The sequence below is a fragment of the Ursus americanus genome, chromosome 12 (assembly GCF_024610735.1).
Source record: "Ursus americanus isolate L20-20 chromosome 12, mUrsAme1.1.p, whole genome shotgun sequence".
NCBI lineage: Eukaryota > Metazoa > Chordata > Mammalia > Carnivora > Ursidae > Ursus > Ursus americanus.
In genome coordinates this window covers 20,906,607-20,923,765 of record NC_142138.1, presented here as the reverse complement: position 1 = coordinate 20,923,765, position 17,159 = coordinate 20,906,607, and the positions used below count along the sequence as shown (strand labels likewise).

General features: G+C 41.8%; 1 protein-coding gene and 1 long non-coding RNA gene across 5 annotated transcripts in view; one reads left to right on the top strand and one right to left on the bottom strand.

Moving 5' to 3' along the window:
- LOC123795348 (uncharacterized) overlaps nt 1-13,408 on the top strand; it is a 71,881-nt gene extending 58,473 nt beyond the window's left edge. For 3 of the 4 annotated variants that reach the window (XM_087865967.1, XM_045802143.2, XM_045802146.2), the window contains one exon: nt 11,227-11,895. In XM_087865967.1, coding sequence (XP_087722093.1) covers nt 11,227-11,606 — 380 coding nt within the window. In that variant the 3' untranslated portion in view covers nt 11,607-11,895. Of the gene's footprint in view, nt 1-11,226; nt 12,019-12,325; nt 12,389-12,545 lie in introns of those variants that run through there. The other variant, XR_015726260.1, reaches the window with a different exon arrangement.
- Nucleotides 6,332-11,981, bottom strand: LOC148109154 (uncharacterized). Its single transcript, XR_015726261.1, has 2 exons — nt 11,895-11,981; nt 6,332-10,533 (listed from the first exon to the last, which is right to left on the bottom strand). It is a non-coding gene; the product is annotated as an uncharacterized LOC148109154 (long non-coding RNA).
- Nucleotides 13,409-17,159: the final 3,751 nt, after the last annotated feature.

Below are 17,159 nucleotides of genomic sequence, written 5' to 3'. Positions count from 1 at the left end.
CATTGGTCCACCATGGTTCTCATCAGCACCAGCACCACAGACTTCTTTGATTCTCTGCCACATCCTCTATTCATTGTCTTCATCTCCACTTCTACTGGGTGTCGTCACCTTGACCACTTTCATGGCAGAGCTATTATCTCTCAACTGAGCCATGTTGTCTGTCCCTTTACAGAAGATGCAGGAAGACTTGAGTCCATTCCCCACCACACAGGAGCTAATGGGGCTCAAATTGGGCACTCTTTGTGCCCTCTATTCTGCTCTCTTTCCTCCTCTGGGCCGACTCTCTGTGCTGCTGACTCACCTTAATCAGTGATTTCCTTCTTGAATCCCAAGTGGGAAGCAGAGGAGAAGCTCTCTGGTCTTAGCCTTCCCCTCAACCAATCTCACACCCCTTTCCTCTCTGGGACTTACTCCTGGGATCAAGAAAACCTCTCACTAACTGGCTTTCGTAACTCCAACTCCAACTTCTGCCCACAATTCATTGGCACAGGAAGAAGGCTGAAGCAGCCCACTTCCTCAACATCATATCTGCGTTCTGTCCAAGGACAGCAAGCTCAATGGTCTCATCATTATAGGTGGACACAGTTGTTTCACTGTGCTAAAAAAGAAAGTCCATGGTCTAGTCTACCATGCTTAACCCTTGATATGTCAATGGTAGGAAAAGAAAGGTGGAAAATTTCTTCTCTCTCACCTTTTTCTCCGGCTTCCTAAATAACTATTGTGATCAAAAATCCTATTTTGGATGTCAGAAGCTGATTTTTAACCCTTCCTTTATTAATTCCTGCTTTAACAATCCTAATCCCACCCTCCACATGCCACTCTCAGGCAAATAGATGCTTCAGGCCAACTAAAAAAAGATCATACCCATGAAAACATTTTAAAAAAGCATATTTGGGGCACCTGGGTAGCTCAGTCGAGTGAGCATCCAACTCATGGTTTCAGCTCAGGTTATTATCTCATGGGTCATGGATCGAGCCCTGTGTTGGGCTCCCTGCTCACCTCAGGATTCCCTGTCTCACTCTCCCTCTGCCTCTCCCCCAACTCACACACTCTCCCTCTCTCTAATAAATCTTTAGAAAAAGAAAAAGTATATTAATATGTTCCATAAATATCCAAGTTTCAGATATATATGTATATTATTTTTTAAACAAAAGCATTTGTATTATTTATTGCTGTTGTAATAAGTTATGCCAATATTTAGTGGCTTAAGATAATGAATACTTATTATTTCATAGTTTCCATAGGTCATAACATTTGGAAGTGGCTTAGTTTGGTGATTTTGACTCAGGATCTCCTAGGACGTTACAGACAGATGAGAGAGAGGGCCACAATCTCCTGAAGGCTTGACTGAGCTGAACTTCCAAGTTTACTCCCATGGCTATTAGCAGGATGCCTCAGTATCTCCGGACAGGGCGACTGGCTTCTCTCAGAACAACTAATCTAAGAGATAAGAGAGGGAGTGGGAAGCAATCGTGCCTATGATGTCCTCGTCTCTGAAGTCACACATTGCCACTTTTGTTTCATTCTGTTCATCAGAAATGGGCCACTAAGTCCAGCTCATACTCAAGGTTAGGGGAATTAGGCTCAACCTCTTAAAGGTGGGGTCAAAGAATTTGCGGACATTTTGAGCCACCACAGTATTCAAAATTATGTATCGCCCCCTTCCTATGTGCCAGTGTGTAAAAACCAACAACAAAACCGCAATTCCTGCATGGTAGAGCTCAGAGTCTAGTGGGTGCTTGAACGTGAAAACAGGCAATTACGGTACACTGAGGTATGGGTCCTCGTTTTCGCCCATGTAACAGGGGGGACAATAGATGCTTGGGGGCACACAAGTCAATATATGTGAAAATGCTTTTGTGTAAGTGTCGTTTAGCCAAAGTGACCAAGAGCTGAGACTCAAGAGGCAAAATACCTGCCTTCAAATCTCAGCTCTGCCCCGTACTGGCTGTGTGAGCCTGAGCCATGAGCTCATCTCTGTGCTTCAGCTTCCTCATCAGTAAGACGGGAGAAGAACAGCACCTAACTCGCAGGGTCCTTGTGAGGTTTAAATGAGTTAGCATGTGGAAAGCTTTACAAGATACCTGGAACATAGCAAGAGCTAGTTATCACAGCTGTCAACTGCAAGCTGCTTCAGAAATGAAAGGTAATGTTATTCTAATTTCTGAGTCTAAGTACATAGCCTTATGCCTGTCTTACTGAAAATGAAATTAACTTTAAAAAATGTTTAATGATGTATTTGTACTTTTATCTCTTTAAGCATATGACACATGTAGTAAAGAGAATGTCACTCTTCATCTCTACCCCACCCACTCATTCATCCCACTTCCTTCCCCAGAGGAAACCACTTTAACAGTTTCAGGAACGTTCTTTCAGAAAATTTTCTACCTATTTAAAAAGCTATGTATTTTTAAAATACTTCACTATAAATGGAATCGTATTATACATATCTGCTACTTTACTTGCTTTTTCTGTTAATGATTTTATTGTTAATAGTTAACAGGGCTTTTCATGTTAGTGATCACAGCTTTACATTTCCTTTTAATGACCAGAGGAAATTTTGTAGGACAGATACTCTGTCAATTCTGTAAGCATTCTTCTATTGATGGCCATCCATGGTGATTCCAACTTTTTATTATTATAAACAATTGTGTAATAAACATGAACATTTAAATGGACTTTCTAGCCTTCAAAGACTTCATGAATATACATGTTTTTGATTAAGACCTGTTATACTCATTGAACCTATAAAGGTCTCATGAAAAAGTCTATGGAGGGGTGCCTGCATGGCTCAGTTGGGTAAATGCCCAACTCTTGATTTTAGCTCAGGTCTTGATCTCAGGTTGTGAGTTTGAGGCCTGCATTGGGCTTCATGTTGGGTTTAAATTTCTGAGTCTACAGAAGTTTAAACCTTTTAGCTTGACATCCAGGAATTTCTCCAATGTGAGCTCAAACTATTTCTGCAATTTTGTTGCTTAGTGCTTTTGCACAAACTCCATACCTAGACAAATTATCTTATGCAATATTACTAGAACACACCATACACATTTTTGCCTTCAGGCCTTTGACTAGTAAAGGTCTTCCTAATCCCCTCAGCATTTCTGTCCTACCCTTCTGTAGTGGGTAACAGTGGGGTGGTCTGTCCATCCCATAGAGTGGGCCCCTGGTTTCCTACTTGATCACAATCGTTTGGACCAGGAGTTGACACTAGACTCAAGCTGTGCAAATCACAGTCTTCCTGTGGAACTTGGAATTGGGACTAACAATGAGCATCTCTTTAGGTGGCCAGACTTGGGTCACCATGGGATCTGTGGGATGGTTATCTGATCCATGAGGGCAAGAAATGCAGCCAAAGCTGGCTGGTAGAGACAGAAGAATGAGATGGAATTATAGAGAGATGAGACACAGTCTGGGTGTTTTCCCAAAATAGCACCTTGGATTTTCTTCCATCCAATGACCCAGTTACATTCCTGCCTTGGAGTCTGTCAAAACTGGGTTTACTAAAGCTGGTTTTAACTATTTACATTCATAAAAGTGGATCCCATTGTATCTTCCTGGAACATTGAGCCCCAGATACTCTGATGTGTGAGGGCTTGCACCTGCACGCACTAGTGGAACTTGGAACTTAAACCTGCAACTTAAAACGATTCATTTTGGCCACTTTGTTTCAAAATCAGGACTCCCCAGCATTACTGTGCAAACAGGAATTCTAGATGAGGAAGATAAAGATGAACGCTTTTTTTAAAAATTTGAACCATCTTGGATGGACCTTTCTAAGGCAGATGGCAAACATTACCTAGCTTATTAAACCAAGTGCATGACTGTTTAATCATCTCTGGATGATTCAAACTACACATTATGAAGATCAGTCATTTTACATCCAAGGCATAATTCAGTGAGTCTCTAGGTTCGTCTAACATAATGAGCACCTGCCACTAAAACAGAATAAAATAAGCCCCCTTTTTCAAGAGGAAAATGAGACATCAGATGAGTTCCCCCTTTAAGAATGGAGACTATTTTAATTCGAGAAAAACTGTGAAGCAAACCACCTAGACTTAAAGATATTTTCAAATTCAGATGCTAGACTGTAAGCTATTTCAGTCTTTGCAGAAGGGAAAGCTAAGTTTATGATTTAGTGAGCTACTCATGGGGCTTAATGATTCATCAATTAGGTTACCAAATAAGATTTAATTTTACCATGTTCAATTCTCTCCATGAGAAGAAACAGATTTTTCTCTGTGGCTTCTCTCACCTGTGTGCAGAGATAAAATCTCTCTTGCTATAAAGCCCATACTCATTGTTTACCTCTATGTTAGTACCGACTCAAGGTCGGTGAAACAGATTTAGTTGTGGGATGTCCTAAAATGGGTGTAGCTGGTGTCCGATCAAAGAGTTTGCAAATCATATTTACTACTAAACTTATGAGGATCTTATTTTGGTTGTTTGGTTTAGAACTAAGCCCCTTTTTGCCACCTACAAAACCTCCAGTGTAATTTTTTTATTTGTTTTGTTTTTAATTGAATAGTTTTTGTTTAAAGTAGTCATGCTTACCTGAGAATGTATAAGACATACATGTACATTCCGCAGAATAAAAATAAAGTAACCATTCTGCCTAGCTCCCCCAGGTTAAGAAAAGAATGTTTTCCTTGTCAAAGAAACTTCCTGTGTGGGCCTCCTCAGTTGCTTTCCCCTCCCTACACTGCTGAGGTAATCAATGTTCTGATTTTTAGGATAATTATCCCTTTGGTTTCTTTAGTTTTAGGACCTATGCTCATCCCTAAACAAGAGTGTTTAGTTTTGTCTGTTTTGAACTTAGTATAAACAGAATCATATTGTGTATTTTCTTCAGGGGTTTGCTTCTTTCAACCTTGTGCTTGTATTATCTGTGTTCCTGTGTTTTTCATTGCTGTACAGTAGTTCCTTTTATGCATGTACAATAATTAATTATATATTCAACCCTTGGTGGACATTTGGATTGCTTCCAACTTGCTGTTATTATGAACGATGCTGCTATCAACATCCATGTATATATTTCCTAGTGCCAGAGTTTCTAATTGAAGGTATATAACTTGGAGCAGAATTGTAAAGTCATAGGATACTGACATGTTCAGTCTTCCGAGGTAAAGCCAAACTGTTTTTTTAAGTGCTTATACAAATTTGTGCTTTTTTAAAAAAAGATTTATTTATTTATTTATTTATTTATTTGAGGAGGGAGGGGCAGAGGGAGAGGGAGACAATCTCAAGAAGACTCCCCACTGAGCATGGAGCCCAAGGCAGGGTGCGATCCCATAACACTGAGATCATGACCTGAGCTAAAATCAAGAGTTGGACACTTAGCCAACTGAGCCACCCAAGCGCCCCGCAAATTTATGCTCTAATCTGTGATGTGTAAGTTCCCATTGTTCCATGGTAGTTTCTACATTTGGAACAGCCAAACTTACTTTCATCAATCTGACGGATATATAAAAATATTTCAGTGTGGTTTTACTTTGCATTTTAGGCCTTATTGCTAACGTTGAGCATCTTTTCATATGTTTACTGGCTATTTGAGTTTCTCCTTTTGTGAAGTTTCTGTTTTATTTAGTCTTTTGTCCATTTTCCTTTTTTGTGTTTGTTACTAATTTCTAAGTATTCTCTGTGTCTATTTTTTTAAGATTTATTTATTTATTTATTTGAGAGAGAGAGAGAGAGGAGAGAAGGGCAGAGGGAGAGACAGAATCTCAAGCAGACTCCCCACTAAGCGCAGAGCCTGATTCAGGACTCCATCCCACAACCCTGAGATCATGACCTGAGCTGAAATCAAGAGTCAGACACTTCACTGACTGAGCCACCCAGGCGCCCCTCTTTGTGTATTTTTGTTACTACTCTTTTATCACTTTAAATGTGTTGCAAATAGTCATCTTCTTCCAGTGGATGGTGGGTATCTTATGAAGTTTTTTGATGAATAAATGTTCTCAATTTTAATGTAGTCTAATTTACCAATCTTTTCTCTTATGTTTATACATTTTATGTCTGAAGAAAACTTTCCCTACCCCAGGGAAAAATTTTTATGGTTTGCCTTTTACATTAGATTTTTTAATTCACTTGGAGATTATTTATATGTATGGTATGAAGTAAGGATCCAATTTTATTTTTGTAACTATAAATACCCAGACATCTCAGCACTGTTTCTTGTGGGCTCCATCATTTCTCCTTTATTCTGCGTCCCCCTTTGCCTATATATTTGTGGATCTAGGTCTGCCCTCTCTCTTCAGATTCATTGATTTATTCTTCTATGCTTGGACCATTACCATATTATCTTCATTATAATGACTTTATGCATTTTAATATCTTTTTTTTTAAGATTTTATTTATTTATTTGACAGAGATAGAGACAGCTAGTGAGAGAGGGAACACAAGCAGGGGGAGTGGGAGAGGAAGACGCAGGCTCCCAGCGGAAAAGCCCGATGCGGGGCTCGATCCCAGAATGCTGGGATCACACCCTGAGCCAAAGGCAGAGGCTTATCGACTGAGCCACCCAGGGGCCCCTGCATTTTAGTATCTTAATGGCAAGCCCCTCCTTCTTCTTCAAGAATGTCTTGGCTATTTTTGGCCTTTTGACTTATTTTAGAATCAAGTTGTCAAGTTCCACCAAAAAAAGTCTGTTGGGATTTTAACTGGAGTTGTAACTAAATCTATAGGTCAGTTTGGGGAAGAATTCACATCTTTAAATATTAAATCTTCAAGTCCATGAACATAGCATATCTCCATTTATCTATTCAACAACATTCAGTAATGTTTTATGATTTTCTTGCATATATTTAGTTAGATTTATTCCTGGGTAATTTTTTAACATATAAATGTGGATGCTACCACAAACGTGCTAGGTGTTGCCTTTCATTTGTGAACTGGTATCTAGAAATGAATTACTTTGTAATTGTATTATTCTAAGGCTACTGTAACAAGGTGCCACAAACTTAGTGGTATAAAATGACAGAAATTTATTATCTCACAGTTCTGTAGGTCAGACGTCCAAAATCGGTTCCACTGGGCTTAAAATCAAGATGTTGGAGGCTTTGCTGCTTTCTGGAGGCTCTAGGGGAGCATCTGCTTCCTTGGCCTTTCCAGTTTCTAGAGCTGCCCACATGCCTTGGCTTGTAGCCCCCTTCTCCCCCTTCAAAGCCAGCAACAATAGGTTGACTGACTTTTGAGACACAATTTTTCAGTTTTAAGTTTTACATTTGGCTCACCCAGATAATCTAGGATAATACAATCATCTTAATTTAATCACATCTACAAAGTCATTTTTGATATGTAAGGCAAAAATCCACAGGTTTCAGGGATTTGGACATCTTTGTAGGGGAGAGGGACTTCATTCTGCCTACCATAATAATACTGATTTTGAATCCTACGATCTTGCTAACCTCTCTTATAAATTCTTATCATTTATCTATAAATTCTTTTAGGTTTTCTGCATATACAATCAAATCATTTGCAAATAATGCGTTTTGTTTTGTCCTTTCCAATGAGTGTGTGTGTGTGTGTGTGTGTGTGTGTGTGTGTGTGTGTGTGTGTGTATTTTTCCTACCTTTAATGTCAAGGTAAAACAAAAAGAATGGCTGGGGAAAAAATGTAAAAAACCAAAAATACTGACTAGGACTTCCAAAATAACGTTAAATTTGAATGATTATGTCAGGCAATCCTGTTTTGTTTCAAATCTCTAAAGGAATACTTTCAGCATTTCACCATTAAGCGTAGTATTTGATGTAGGCTTTTTTTCTCCTGAAATTGAGATGATCATATGATTTTTCTCCTCTAATCTGTTAATCACATTAATTACATTAATTGATTTTCTAATGTTAAACTAACCTTCCTCTCTGCATTTTAGGAGTTATGCTAACGAGTGATTATGGGCCTTTTATTTTCCTTTCTTGTGTGCATTATCCTAATTAGGTTATTGTAGTTAGGTTACAACAGTCTCATAAAATTAGTCACGGAGGGTACCTACTTTTTCTATTCTCTGAAGTAGTTTGTGTAAGATTGGAATTATTTGTTACTGCATTGCTTTTAATAAAATTGCTGAGTGTCTAAACCTAAGCTACATTGTGAAGCTTTGTACATTCTTCAAAGTGTCTGTGTCAAGTGCTTTACTATAGAATTATTCAATCTAGGGAGATTCGAGGTATTATCTCTTTTTTTTTTTTCTTGATAGGGAAACTGAAGCTAAACATGTTACATATATGCCTAAAGATCATATAGTTACTAAATGGCCTACCAGAACTTGAATTAAGACTGCTTGGCTCTGAATCCATTGCTCAACATCAATTTTTATTGGTACTCTCCAGAAGTATTGATATCTTGGCTGCCATAAGTTTACATTTTTTCAAAAAAATTTTTATGGTGTCTCTATGTCTTCCTTTGATGGTATTTCTTGCCATCACTTTTCTCCTTTCTTTCTCCTTGCCCCACTATTTCCTTAATTCCTATATGTTGCACTCCCAGAGACAAAAATAGGTTTTAACAGTAAATGTGTTCTGAGCCTCTGAGGGACATTCTTAGAAGTAAGGAGCATGAGCTTTGTAACATCCATTTCAAACAGGCTAAGAAGATTCTATTATTCTTTTTGTTTCTCTTAGGTTGCTAGACTGTTAATTAGCTTTATATGTCCTACACTTTGCTACTCAAAGTCTAGTCTGCGGAGCAGCAGAAATGGTGTCTCCTTGGAGCATATTAGTGGCAAAGCACGTCCCACCCCAGAACCAATAAATCAGCAGCTGCATTTTAGCAAGCTCGCTAGGTGATTCCTGTGGACAGTAAAGTTTGAGAAACATTGACCTACATCACCAATTAGACTATAAAATCTTTGCAAACCCCTTCTACCTTATACCTTTCCTATCCCCAGTTCCAAGCACCATGCCTCACGCAGAACCACACACTGAAATGAAGTCTGTGATGATGATTTTGTAAGACACATGGCAAATCAGAACGTTCAGTTCTGGTTTTGACTGTGTCAGGAACTCCATCTACTGTTGAATTTCAATCGCCTTCAGTTTCTCATCTATAAAATGAAGGAGTATAATTACACCTTTTCTACCCCAAATTCCAAAATGCTATACCATGACTGATAAGTATCTCAGAGCTAAATTAATTAATGTTGATAACAATTGAGATTGTCCTGAGGTATTTTCCTTGCAAAAATTTGACAGGAGTTACACAACGGTGTTGAGTGAAATATGCAATATACAAAAAATTTCACCTGCATCCAAACAGGTTGTTATTCTTAAGATCTCAGTTGGAAAAGGTGGCTTTTGTTTGATCAGATGCGTTTTCTCAAGCAGCAAAGCAGTGCGGTAATAGGGGCCAACATTTTGTGTTTCTAAAGTTCAGGTTCTGTAGCCTGGTATAATGACTGGCCAAGCGGGAACTGCAAAGTGGGAAAGCACGGGAGGTGATGCTTTGATTTCATGAACATTGGGTAGGATTATCAAACCAAAATTGACATATTCTACCTTGGCTGTCTAGAATTTCAAATTTTTCTAAGCAATTTTGTATTCATTCTCACCTTCAAGATATCAGAGGTAGAGACAGGGTAGAGACAGCAGAGTTAAAAAACAGATTGCTCCGGGTCAGAGTGTATCTGGCTGACCTACAAGATGAGACATTTCATAATTTGATTCTATCACTGCAACCCCCCCATCTTCTTGGAGAAGAATTTGTATTTGGGTGTTATTGTTGTAACTATCATCATCATCATTGTGGAAACTATTGTTGACAACCCACAAAAGAATGAAGTTTTACTCATGATTGCCACTTACAGTTTTGATTCCTTCGACCTTAACATCAACTTGTTTGGCAATTCTGTTCCCTAAATTAGACATTTGGTATACTTGGTCAGCCTTGAAACTTCAAAGACAACAAGCTGTCCAGCCATCTGCATGACTGTCGTTGAAGTCCCTTGTGTTCTCACAGATTGCAGCTTGTCTCTTCTGAAAGATGAGCTACACATCTATTCTGAGCCTGAGCAAAATATCTGACCAGTCTCAGAGCAACCCTGACAGTTACTCACAAGTCTAGCAGTTCCCATGCAAAACACCAAACACTGTACTTATAAAAGAAAGGCTAGTGGCAAATGGTATCTTCCATACCATTTTGGAGAAGCACTGTTGTTTCTTTTTCTTTTTCTCTTTCTTTTTCTGTTCTCTTTCTTCCTTCCTCTCTTTCTTCCTTCCTCCCTCTCACCCACCCTCCCTTTCCCTCCTTTCTTCCCTCCCTCCTCCCTCCCTTCCTTCCTTCCTTTTCTTCTTCTTCTTCTTCTTCTTCTTCTTCTTCTTCTTCTTCTTCTTCTTCTTCTTCTTCGCCTATTTTATGATTAACTTACGGGGATAAGACAAAAAGTACCTTGCGAACATCTTGCTTTGGCATTGCCAAATTCAGCCTATTACATGCACGTATCGTGTTTGGGAGTTGTTGCTTTGTTCTGTTTGTTGTAGATGGGAAGGAAGAGGGCATAGAGTAAGGATTTGCAGAGATGACTGCAGAAGGTGTTTTATTTTCCTGTAGAGGGAAAGGTACACCCGTCTCAAAATTAGTAAGTATTTCACGTTGAAACGAGAGACAAATTCTATTCCCGCCTTCCACATTAATCAGCTAGGCGACCCTGGGCAAGTCACTTAACCTCTAAATTTCCTCATCTGCAAAATGAAAGCGTTGGTCTACACAGAGCCATCTAAATCCCTCCTTCCATCGTTCATTCAGCCCCTATCTATCCAGTGCCTACTGTGCACCATCAGTGCTAACACTGATTTTCGGAGAGCTCAAAATTTTGTCTCCACGACTTTAAGCATTCACTCCTCGTCCTCCTTTAAAACCAGCTCCTGAATTCTTCCCCCAATAGAGTGTTTCACTGAAAATATACACGGGGAAAAGAAACGTGTCGGTTGCAATCAACGTAGGGCGGACGTACGGCGGGCTAGTGAGCTGTTCTTTCTCTGAAAAGGGCGAGCTCTGCTTGGTAAAGGGCTACCCAGTCACCCGGAGAAATAGAATTTAAAGGGCGCCTGGGGTCAGAGCGGGATACCCAGCCGCTCCTTTCTCGGCGGAGGCAACCTGGGAAACATTTTTGGGCTCCGTCCGAGTCACGCGGCAATTCCACGGCAGGAATTGTGCAATGGGGCGAGTCGGGCGGGCGGCCGGGGTGGAAAGAAGCGGGGGAGGCTGCCACAGTGCCAAATTTTTTTTCCTCCCTAGGGAACCGTGAGGCGCGACGGCGCGGCCGGGACGGCGGGGATCCGGATGGCCCCAAGCCCGGGCCAAGAGAGCCTCGCTTCGAGCAGAGGCCGAGGGTGGAGAAGCGCGTGGGGGCCGCCCCTTCTCGGCGCCAGAGACCGCCCCCGCGCGCCTCGCGGGGCTCCGCCGGGGGCCGCGCGCCGAGGGGGCGGGAGCCAGAGCGGGAACGGCGGCCGCGGCTCCCCTGCGGCCCGCGGCGACCCGGGGGGGAGGGGTGCCGCAGACTCACCGCGGCGACCGCGGCGGGGAAGTCCGGGCCGGTACTTTCGGTTAGAACACCCGGGCTTCCAGCGGCGCCGCGCCCCCGCCCCCGCCGGCCGGCTCGCGCTCTGGGCCGGTGACGCAGCCGTCCGGGTACGCAGAAGTCTGCGCGGAAGCCCGGAACCTCCCGGGCCGCCGGCGCCTCCCCGCCGCCCCCGCGCTGCCCCGGGCCCGCGCCTCCCCGCTCCCCTGCGCGGGGCCTGCGCGGGGGTGGCCCGGGGAGCCCAGGCGGGACGCGCTCTCTGGGCGCAGGCTCGCTGATAAACTTTTGGTCCGGTTCATCACTCATGTCACAGCCCTAGTGACGTGCGTACTATTATTAGCGTCACTTAGAGGTGAGGAAACAGGCTCAAAAAATACCAAGTTACGTGCTTGAAGTCAAACCGAAGGCAGAGCTGCGAAGCAAATCCAAGTCTGTCTTGACACAGCTGTGTGTCCTACTTCTCATGGATCAGCCTCTTCCCGGCTTTCATTCCCGTGAGCAGCAAACAGGTAACAGGTGGGACAGGTACACTGAGAGGTGGAGCCCCTCTTTCTGGGGCAGCGGGCGCAGTGTGCTTCTGGTTGGTGCTCACTTTCGCCCAAGTGTGCCGTAAAAATATTTTGGTCCAAGCGTATCACGAAGTGGACAAGGTTGGAAAGCATTTCGCAGAGCTTCTGCCTCTGCTTTCAAACCATATATTGGGATCGGGGACACCTAACATAAAGGATCTATTGGAGGATTAAATAAGACCGTGTTTACATGGTGCTAGCACCTCGAGGATCCTCAATACATATTAATTCTCTTTTCTTCTTGCAGCGCTCCCGGGGACATCTGGGCACTCTCCCTTCTAACAATGGAGAGGGGACGCAGTCATTTTAGGTCAGTACCCTCTCTGACAGATGAAAGATTTAACGCAGTCGACGGGAAAATCACTTACCCCCATCTCCATCTAATTAGTGACAGACGGCGAGCTGGGGGCCCTGTCTCTTGGAAGTGTGCAAGGGCTCTTGCCACCTCACCTCCCTTTTCCTCCCAGAAGCTTAAGAACAGCTCTGAGGCCAGAACGTGACTTCCTCGGAGACCTGATGACGGTGATGTGGGCGGGGACCTCCGGGAAGAAGGAGGAAGTCAAGTCCCCGGGTTCGCAGCTGGCCTGTCTGCCACCCCCCAGAGAGGGACCCAGCACCTCAGGCGTGGAGCCAGCCCTCCGGGCCTGGGCCTCTTTGCTGGCTAGGACTGGGCCCCTTTCGGAAGAGCTGCGGCCCAGTAAAAGATAAAGTTGTGTCTGTGTGTGGAAGTGGAGTGGGTTGGGGGGGGGGCTTCTTGCTGTGGAATGTCCAAGTAAATGTAGATTAGGGTAGGAAGGAATATGCTGGCTTTCAGATTTTCTCCTGGATGGGACAGAGCCCTTCCATGGCAAATGATTTCAGGGTCAGCACAGAATTTTGAGAGGAGTTTATCTTGAAAAGTGAAGCCTGCTAATGCAAGTTTTCTGTCATTGCCAAATCTTGGGAACTGTTTGGGTTTTAAAATCACTGAGCACTGGAGCAACTGTTTTTCCCTTCCAAGCCACTATTTTGTGAAATGAGGCTAAAATACCTGGGCAGCCCTTTTCCCTTGGGCACCCTGGAATGCTGGGACTATGAATGGCATGTCAGAAGAGTTGGAGCTCCAAAGGGAAGTCAGACCACGAAAGGACAAGGCTCTCTCCTTTAAAAACGAAGTCCTCCTTTTTTTAATCACAAAAGTAATTACTACTCATTGTACACAAGTTAGATTTTTTTTTTTGTAGAATCAGAAGATTAAAAAAAATTGAAATCCCACACTGAGGAAACCATCGACAATTTGATGTATAGCATTAAATGTAAGCAGACTGAACACACTGCTTTTTTCCTTGAACAGCCTTTTTTCCTTGAATAAAATATCATGACATGCCCCTAAATATTTTCCATATATGTTTCTATTTTTTCCCATATGTGTTTTAAATGGGTATTTAGTATTCCATTGTGCATTTATTTAGCTGAAGTCAACTGAAGGATTAAAATTGTGTCCAGGATTTTGCTATTGAGACAGCAATGAAGTGTGAGCCTTGTAGCTACATCTTTGAGCACATCTCAATTATTGATGTAGGTAAATTTCCTTGATGTGGTTTTTCTGGGTCCAGGGATAAAGATTGCTCTACAGTGACCTTTTAAGCTTGATTCCCTCCACCCCATCCCCACCCCAGTGTTTTCCCAGACTTTCTGTACCATTTATTTACCAAGAATTTATTGAACACCCATCACATGCCAGACACGCCTGGATACAGAGATGAATACTTTGTAGCGCAAGGTGCCATAAATGTCAGAGAAAGCTTTGGGTGGTCAGATGCCCAGTTTGAGAAGGGTCATAAAAAACCAGTTGAGTTTTTTAAAAATTCAATTTAATTAACATATAGTGTATTATTAGTTTCGGATGTAGAATTTAGTGATTCATCAGTCGCATACAACACTCAGTGCTCATTACATCAAGTGCCCTCCTTAATGCCCATCACCCAGATACCCCATCCTCCCGCCCCTCCCCTCCAGCAACCCTCAGTTTGCTTCCTGTAGTTAAGAGTCTCTTATGGTTTGTCTCCCTGTCTTTGTCTTATTTTTCTTCCCTTTCCCTATGTTTCTGTTTTGTTTCTTAAATTCTACATATTAGTGAGGTCATATGGTGTTTGTCTTTCTCTGAGACTTATTTTATTTACATTATACTCTCTAGTTCCATCCACGTTGTTGCAAACGGCAAGATTTCATTCTTTTTGATGGCTGAGTAATATTCCGTTGTGTATATATACTACCTCTTCTTTATCCATTCATCTGTCAGTGGACATCTGGGCTCTTTCCATACTTTGGCTATTGTGAACATTGCTGCTATAAACATTGGGGTGCATGTGCTCCTTTGAATCACTATGTTTGTATCCTTTGGCTAAATATCTAGTAGTGCAATTGCTGGGTCTTAGGGTAGCTCATTTTTAACTTTTTAAGGAGCCTCCACACTGTTCCCCAGAGTGGCTGCACCAGCTTGCATTCCCACCAACAGTGTAGGAGGGTTCCCCTTTCTCTGCATCCTCGCCAACATCTGTCGTTTCCTGATTTGTTAATTTTTGCCATTCTGACTGGTGTGAGGTGGTATCTCACTGTGGTTTTGAGTGTATTTCTCTAATGCCGAGTGATGTTGAGCATTTTTTCATGTCTGTTGGCCATTTTTATGTCTTCTTTGGAGAAATGTCTGTTCATGTCTTATGCCCATTTCTTGAAAAACCAGTTGAGTATTCTGAGACCAGTGGATTTTAGGTGGGAGGAGGTGAGTGAGGAGCATTGAAAAAAGAAGGGAGGAACAATGAAAGGGTCAAGGGAGTTTTCTGTACAGAAGCATGGAGGCCTGAGAGCCTAGTACGTGTTCATATATTTGGGAAAATTGTGAGTTGTCTTGTGTGCTTGTATTGAGAGTAGACTTGGAAAGGAGAATAGTGACAGAATGCAAAATAATAAAAATAATAGCCTATTATGTCATGCTAAGAAGGTTCTGACCTTGTTCACTTAGTAAATAGAGAAAGCTATTTATGGAGCTTCCGAGGTCATGATGAAATTGGATCTTACCACTTAACCTACTGAAAAGCACTGTCTTCAATAGACCCCCAAAATCATTCCTAGGGAGAAAAAACAAAAGATAGGAAAATTTGCAAAGGCAATATCCTGGACGAATGTCGAAGTGGAAACTGCAGAGAATCAACCAAATTCAGCAGTAGTAGCTACCATGTCCACCACATTGAAGAGTGTGCTGTAGTAATCATCAGTAAATTTTGTCATGAGTAACTTTCTCTTCTCTGCTTTAAGGAGAAAGGCCTTGATACTAGTGCATGCCTGGAGATTATTTCAGTTTCCTATCAGGAAAACAAATCCTAGACTAATCTAAAGACATGTAGCATAGACTTTAGTATGTGAAGGCCCTTTATAAACTGTAAAGTAGTGTTCAGTGAAAGACATATTTCTAGAAGGTGGTTTAATAAAAACTTTTACTTATAGACAAGGAGTCCAAAACTTAAATGCCTGCTGTGGCCAGGATCATAACTTTCAAAGATTCTGGAAAATTGTCAGCTATTATCTCTTTGAATGTTTCCTCTCTCTCATTTTTTGCTAACTCTTCAGAGAATTTTGATCACAGGTATATTAGACCTAATTCTATCATCCAAGTCTTGTAATCTCTCATATTTTGAATCTGCATTTGGCTAGTTTTTTAGCATCTGACTTCTAGTTCACTAATTCTTTTTTCAGTTGTGTCCAGTCTCCTTTTGCATTTGAGTTTTTAATTTCTATCCTTTTTTTCTTTCTTAGAAGTTCTGTTGGACAATTCTGTATAGTCTCTTGTTTCTTGCTCATATCTACCAACTTCCATTTCTTGAAACAAAGGTTCAAAGGTAAGCCAATCTGTCCCCTGGCCTCTAGGCCTCCATCAGCAGGAAAAGAGAGGGATCTCTCATGTAACCTGAGCTTCAGATAGATCATTCCTTCCCTACCCCTCACATAGGCATTGGCAGGGGTGAAGAGGGAAGCCTAGGACTCTGTGTGCTGTTGAGAAGAGACTCCACCCCACCCCCCAATAAGGGTCTTACCACCACTATCTGGCATTGCAATCTCCTTTTGCCTACATCCCTGTTTATGTTAAGAAGACCAGAACTCGGGGCGCCTGGGTGGCTCAATCAGTTAAGCATCTGCCTTCAGCTCAGGTCATGATCTCGGGGTCCTGGGATCAAGGCCTCCATCAGGCTCCCTGTACAGAGGAGAGCCTGCTTCTCCATCTCCCTCTGCTGCTCTGCCTGCTTGTGCTCTCTCTCTCTCTCTCTCTCTGTCAAAAAAAAAAAAAAAAAAAAAGCCCAGAATTCTCAGATCTTCCTTCATACCTAAAGCTAATCCTCATGTGGCTGTAAGTACAGCAGATATCTTCCATTGTAGTATTTTGTATCTCTCACTCAGCTTTCCCCCACCACCTCCCATGCTACATATTTTACTAGTCTCCCTCTTCTAAAATGTAACCTCCTTAAGAGCTGGGGTATTTGTTGTGTTAGCTGCTTTGTCCTCAGAGCTTAGAATATTACCTGGCAAATAGAAGGTACTCAAAAAAATATTTGTTGGATGAACTAATATTAAACCTTCTTATTTTATACCCAGTTGCCATTCCATATCCAACGATGCTGCAGGTCTGATCTTTGTCGGCTGTTGTGCTAGCTTTCGTTTACTTTGCCTTCTTTGCTTGTGTGTCTTGTGGATTTTTTACTCTAAGCTCATATTCCTTGGGTTTTATCTGTAGAAATTCTTTGAGGCATAGATTGAAGTTCATTCACTGAGAGATCATTTGTATTTACTTTTACTAGTTTTCTGGGGGTAACTATTTACTCAGGACCAAATGAATATCCCCCTTGTTTTGTTTCTGTGTTGTTGTTGTTGTTATTTTGTTTTGAACTACAAAAGTAGGGTGAATTGGGGTGTGAACCATGTGTGTGGATATAAATTATCAAAAGACAAATATTTTCTTCAAACAAAACAGGCCAATGCTATGAAAGTAAAACGTTCTTACTTGTAAATAGGCTTACCTGCTGAAAACGGGTCCCTGCTGTACAGATTTT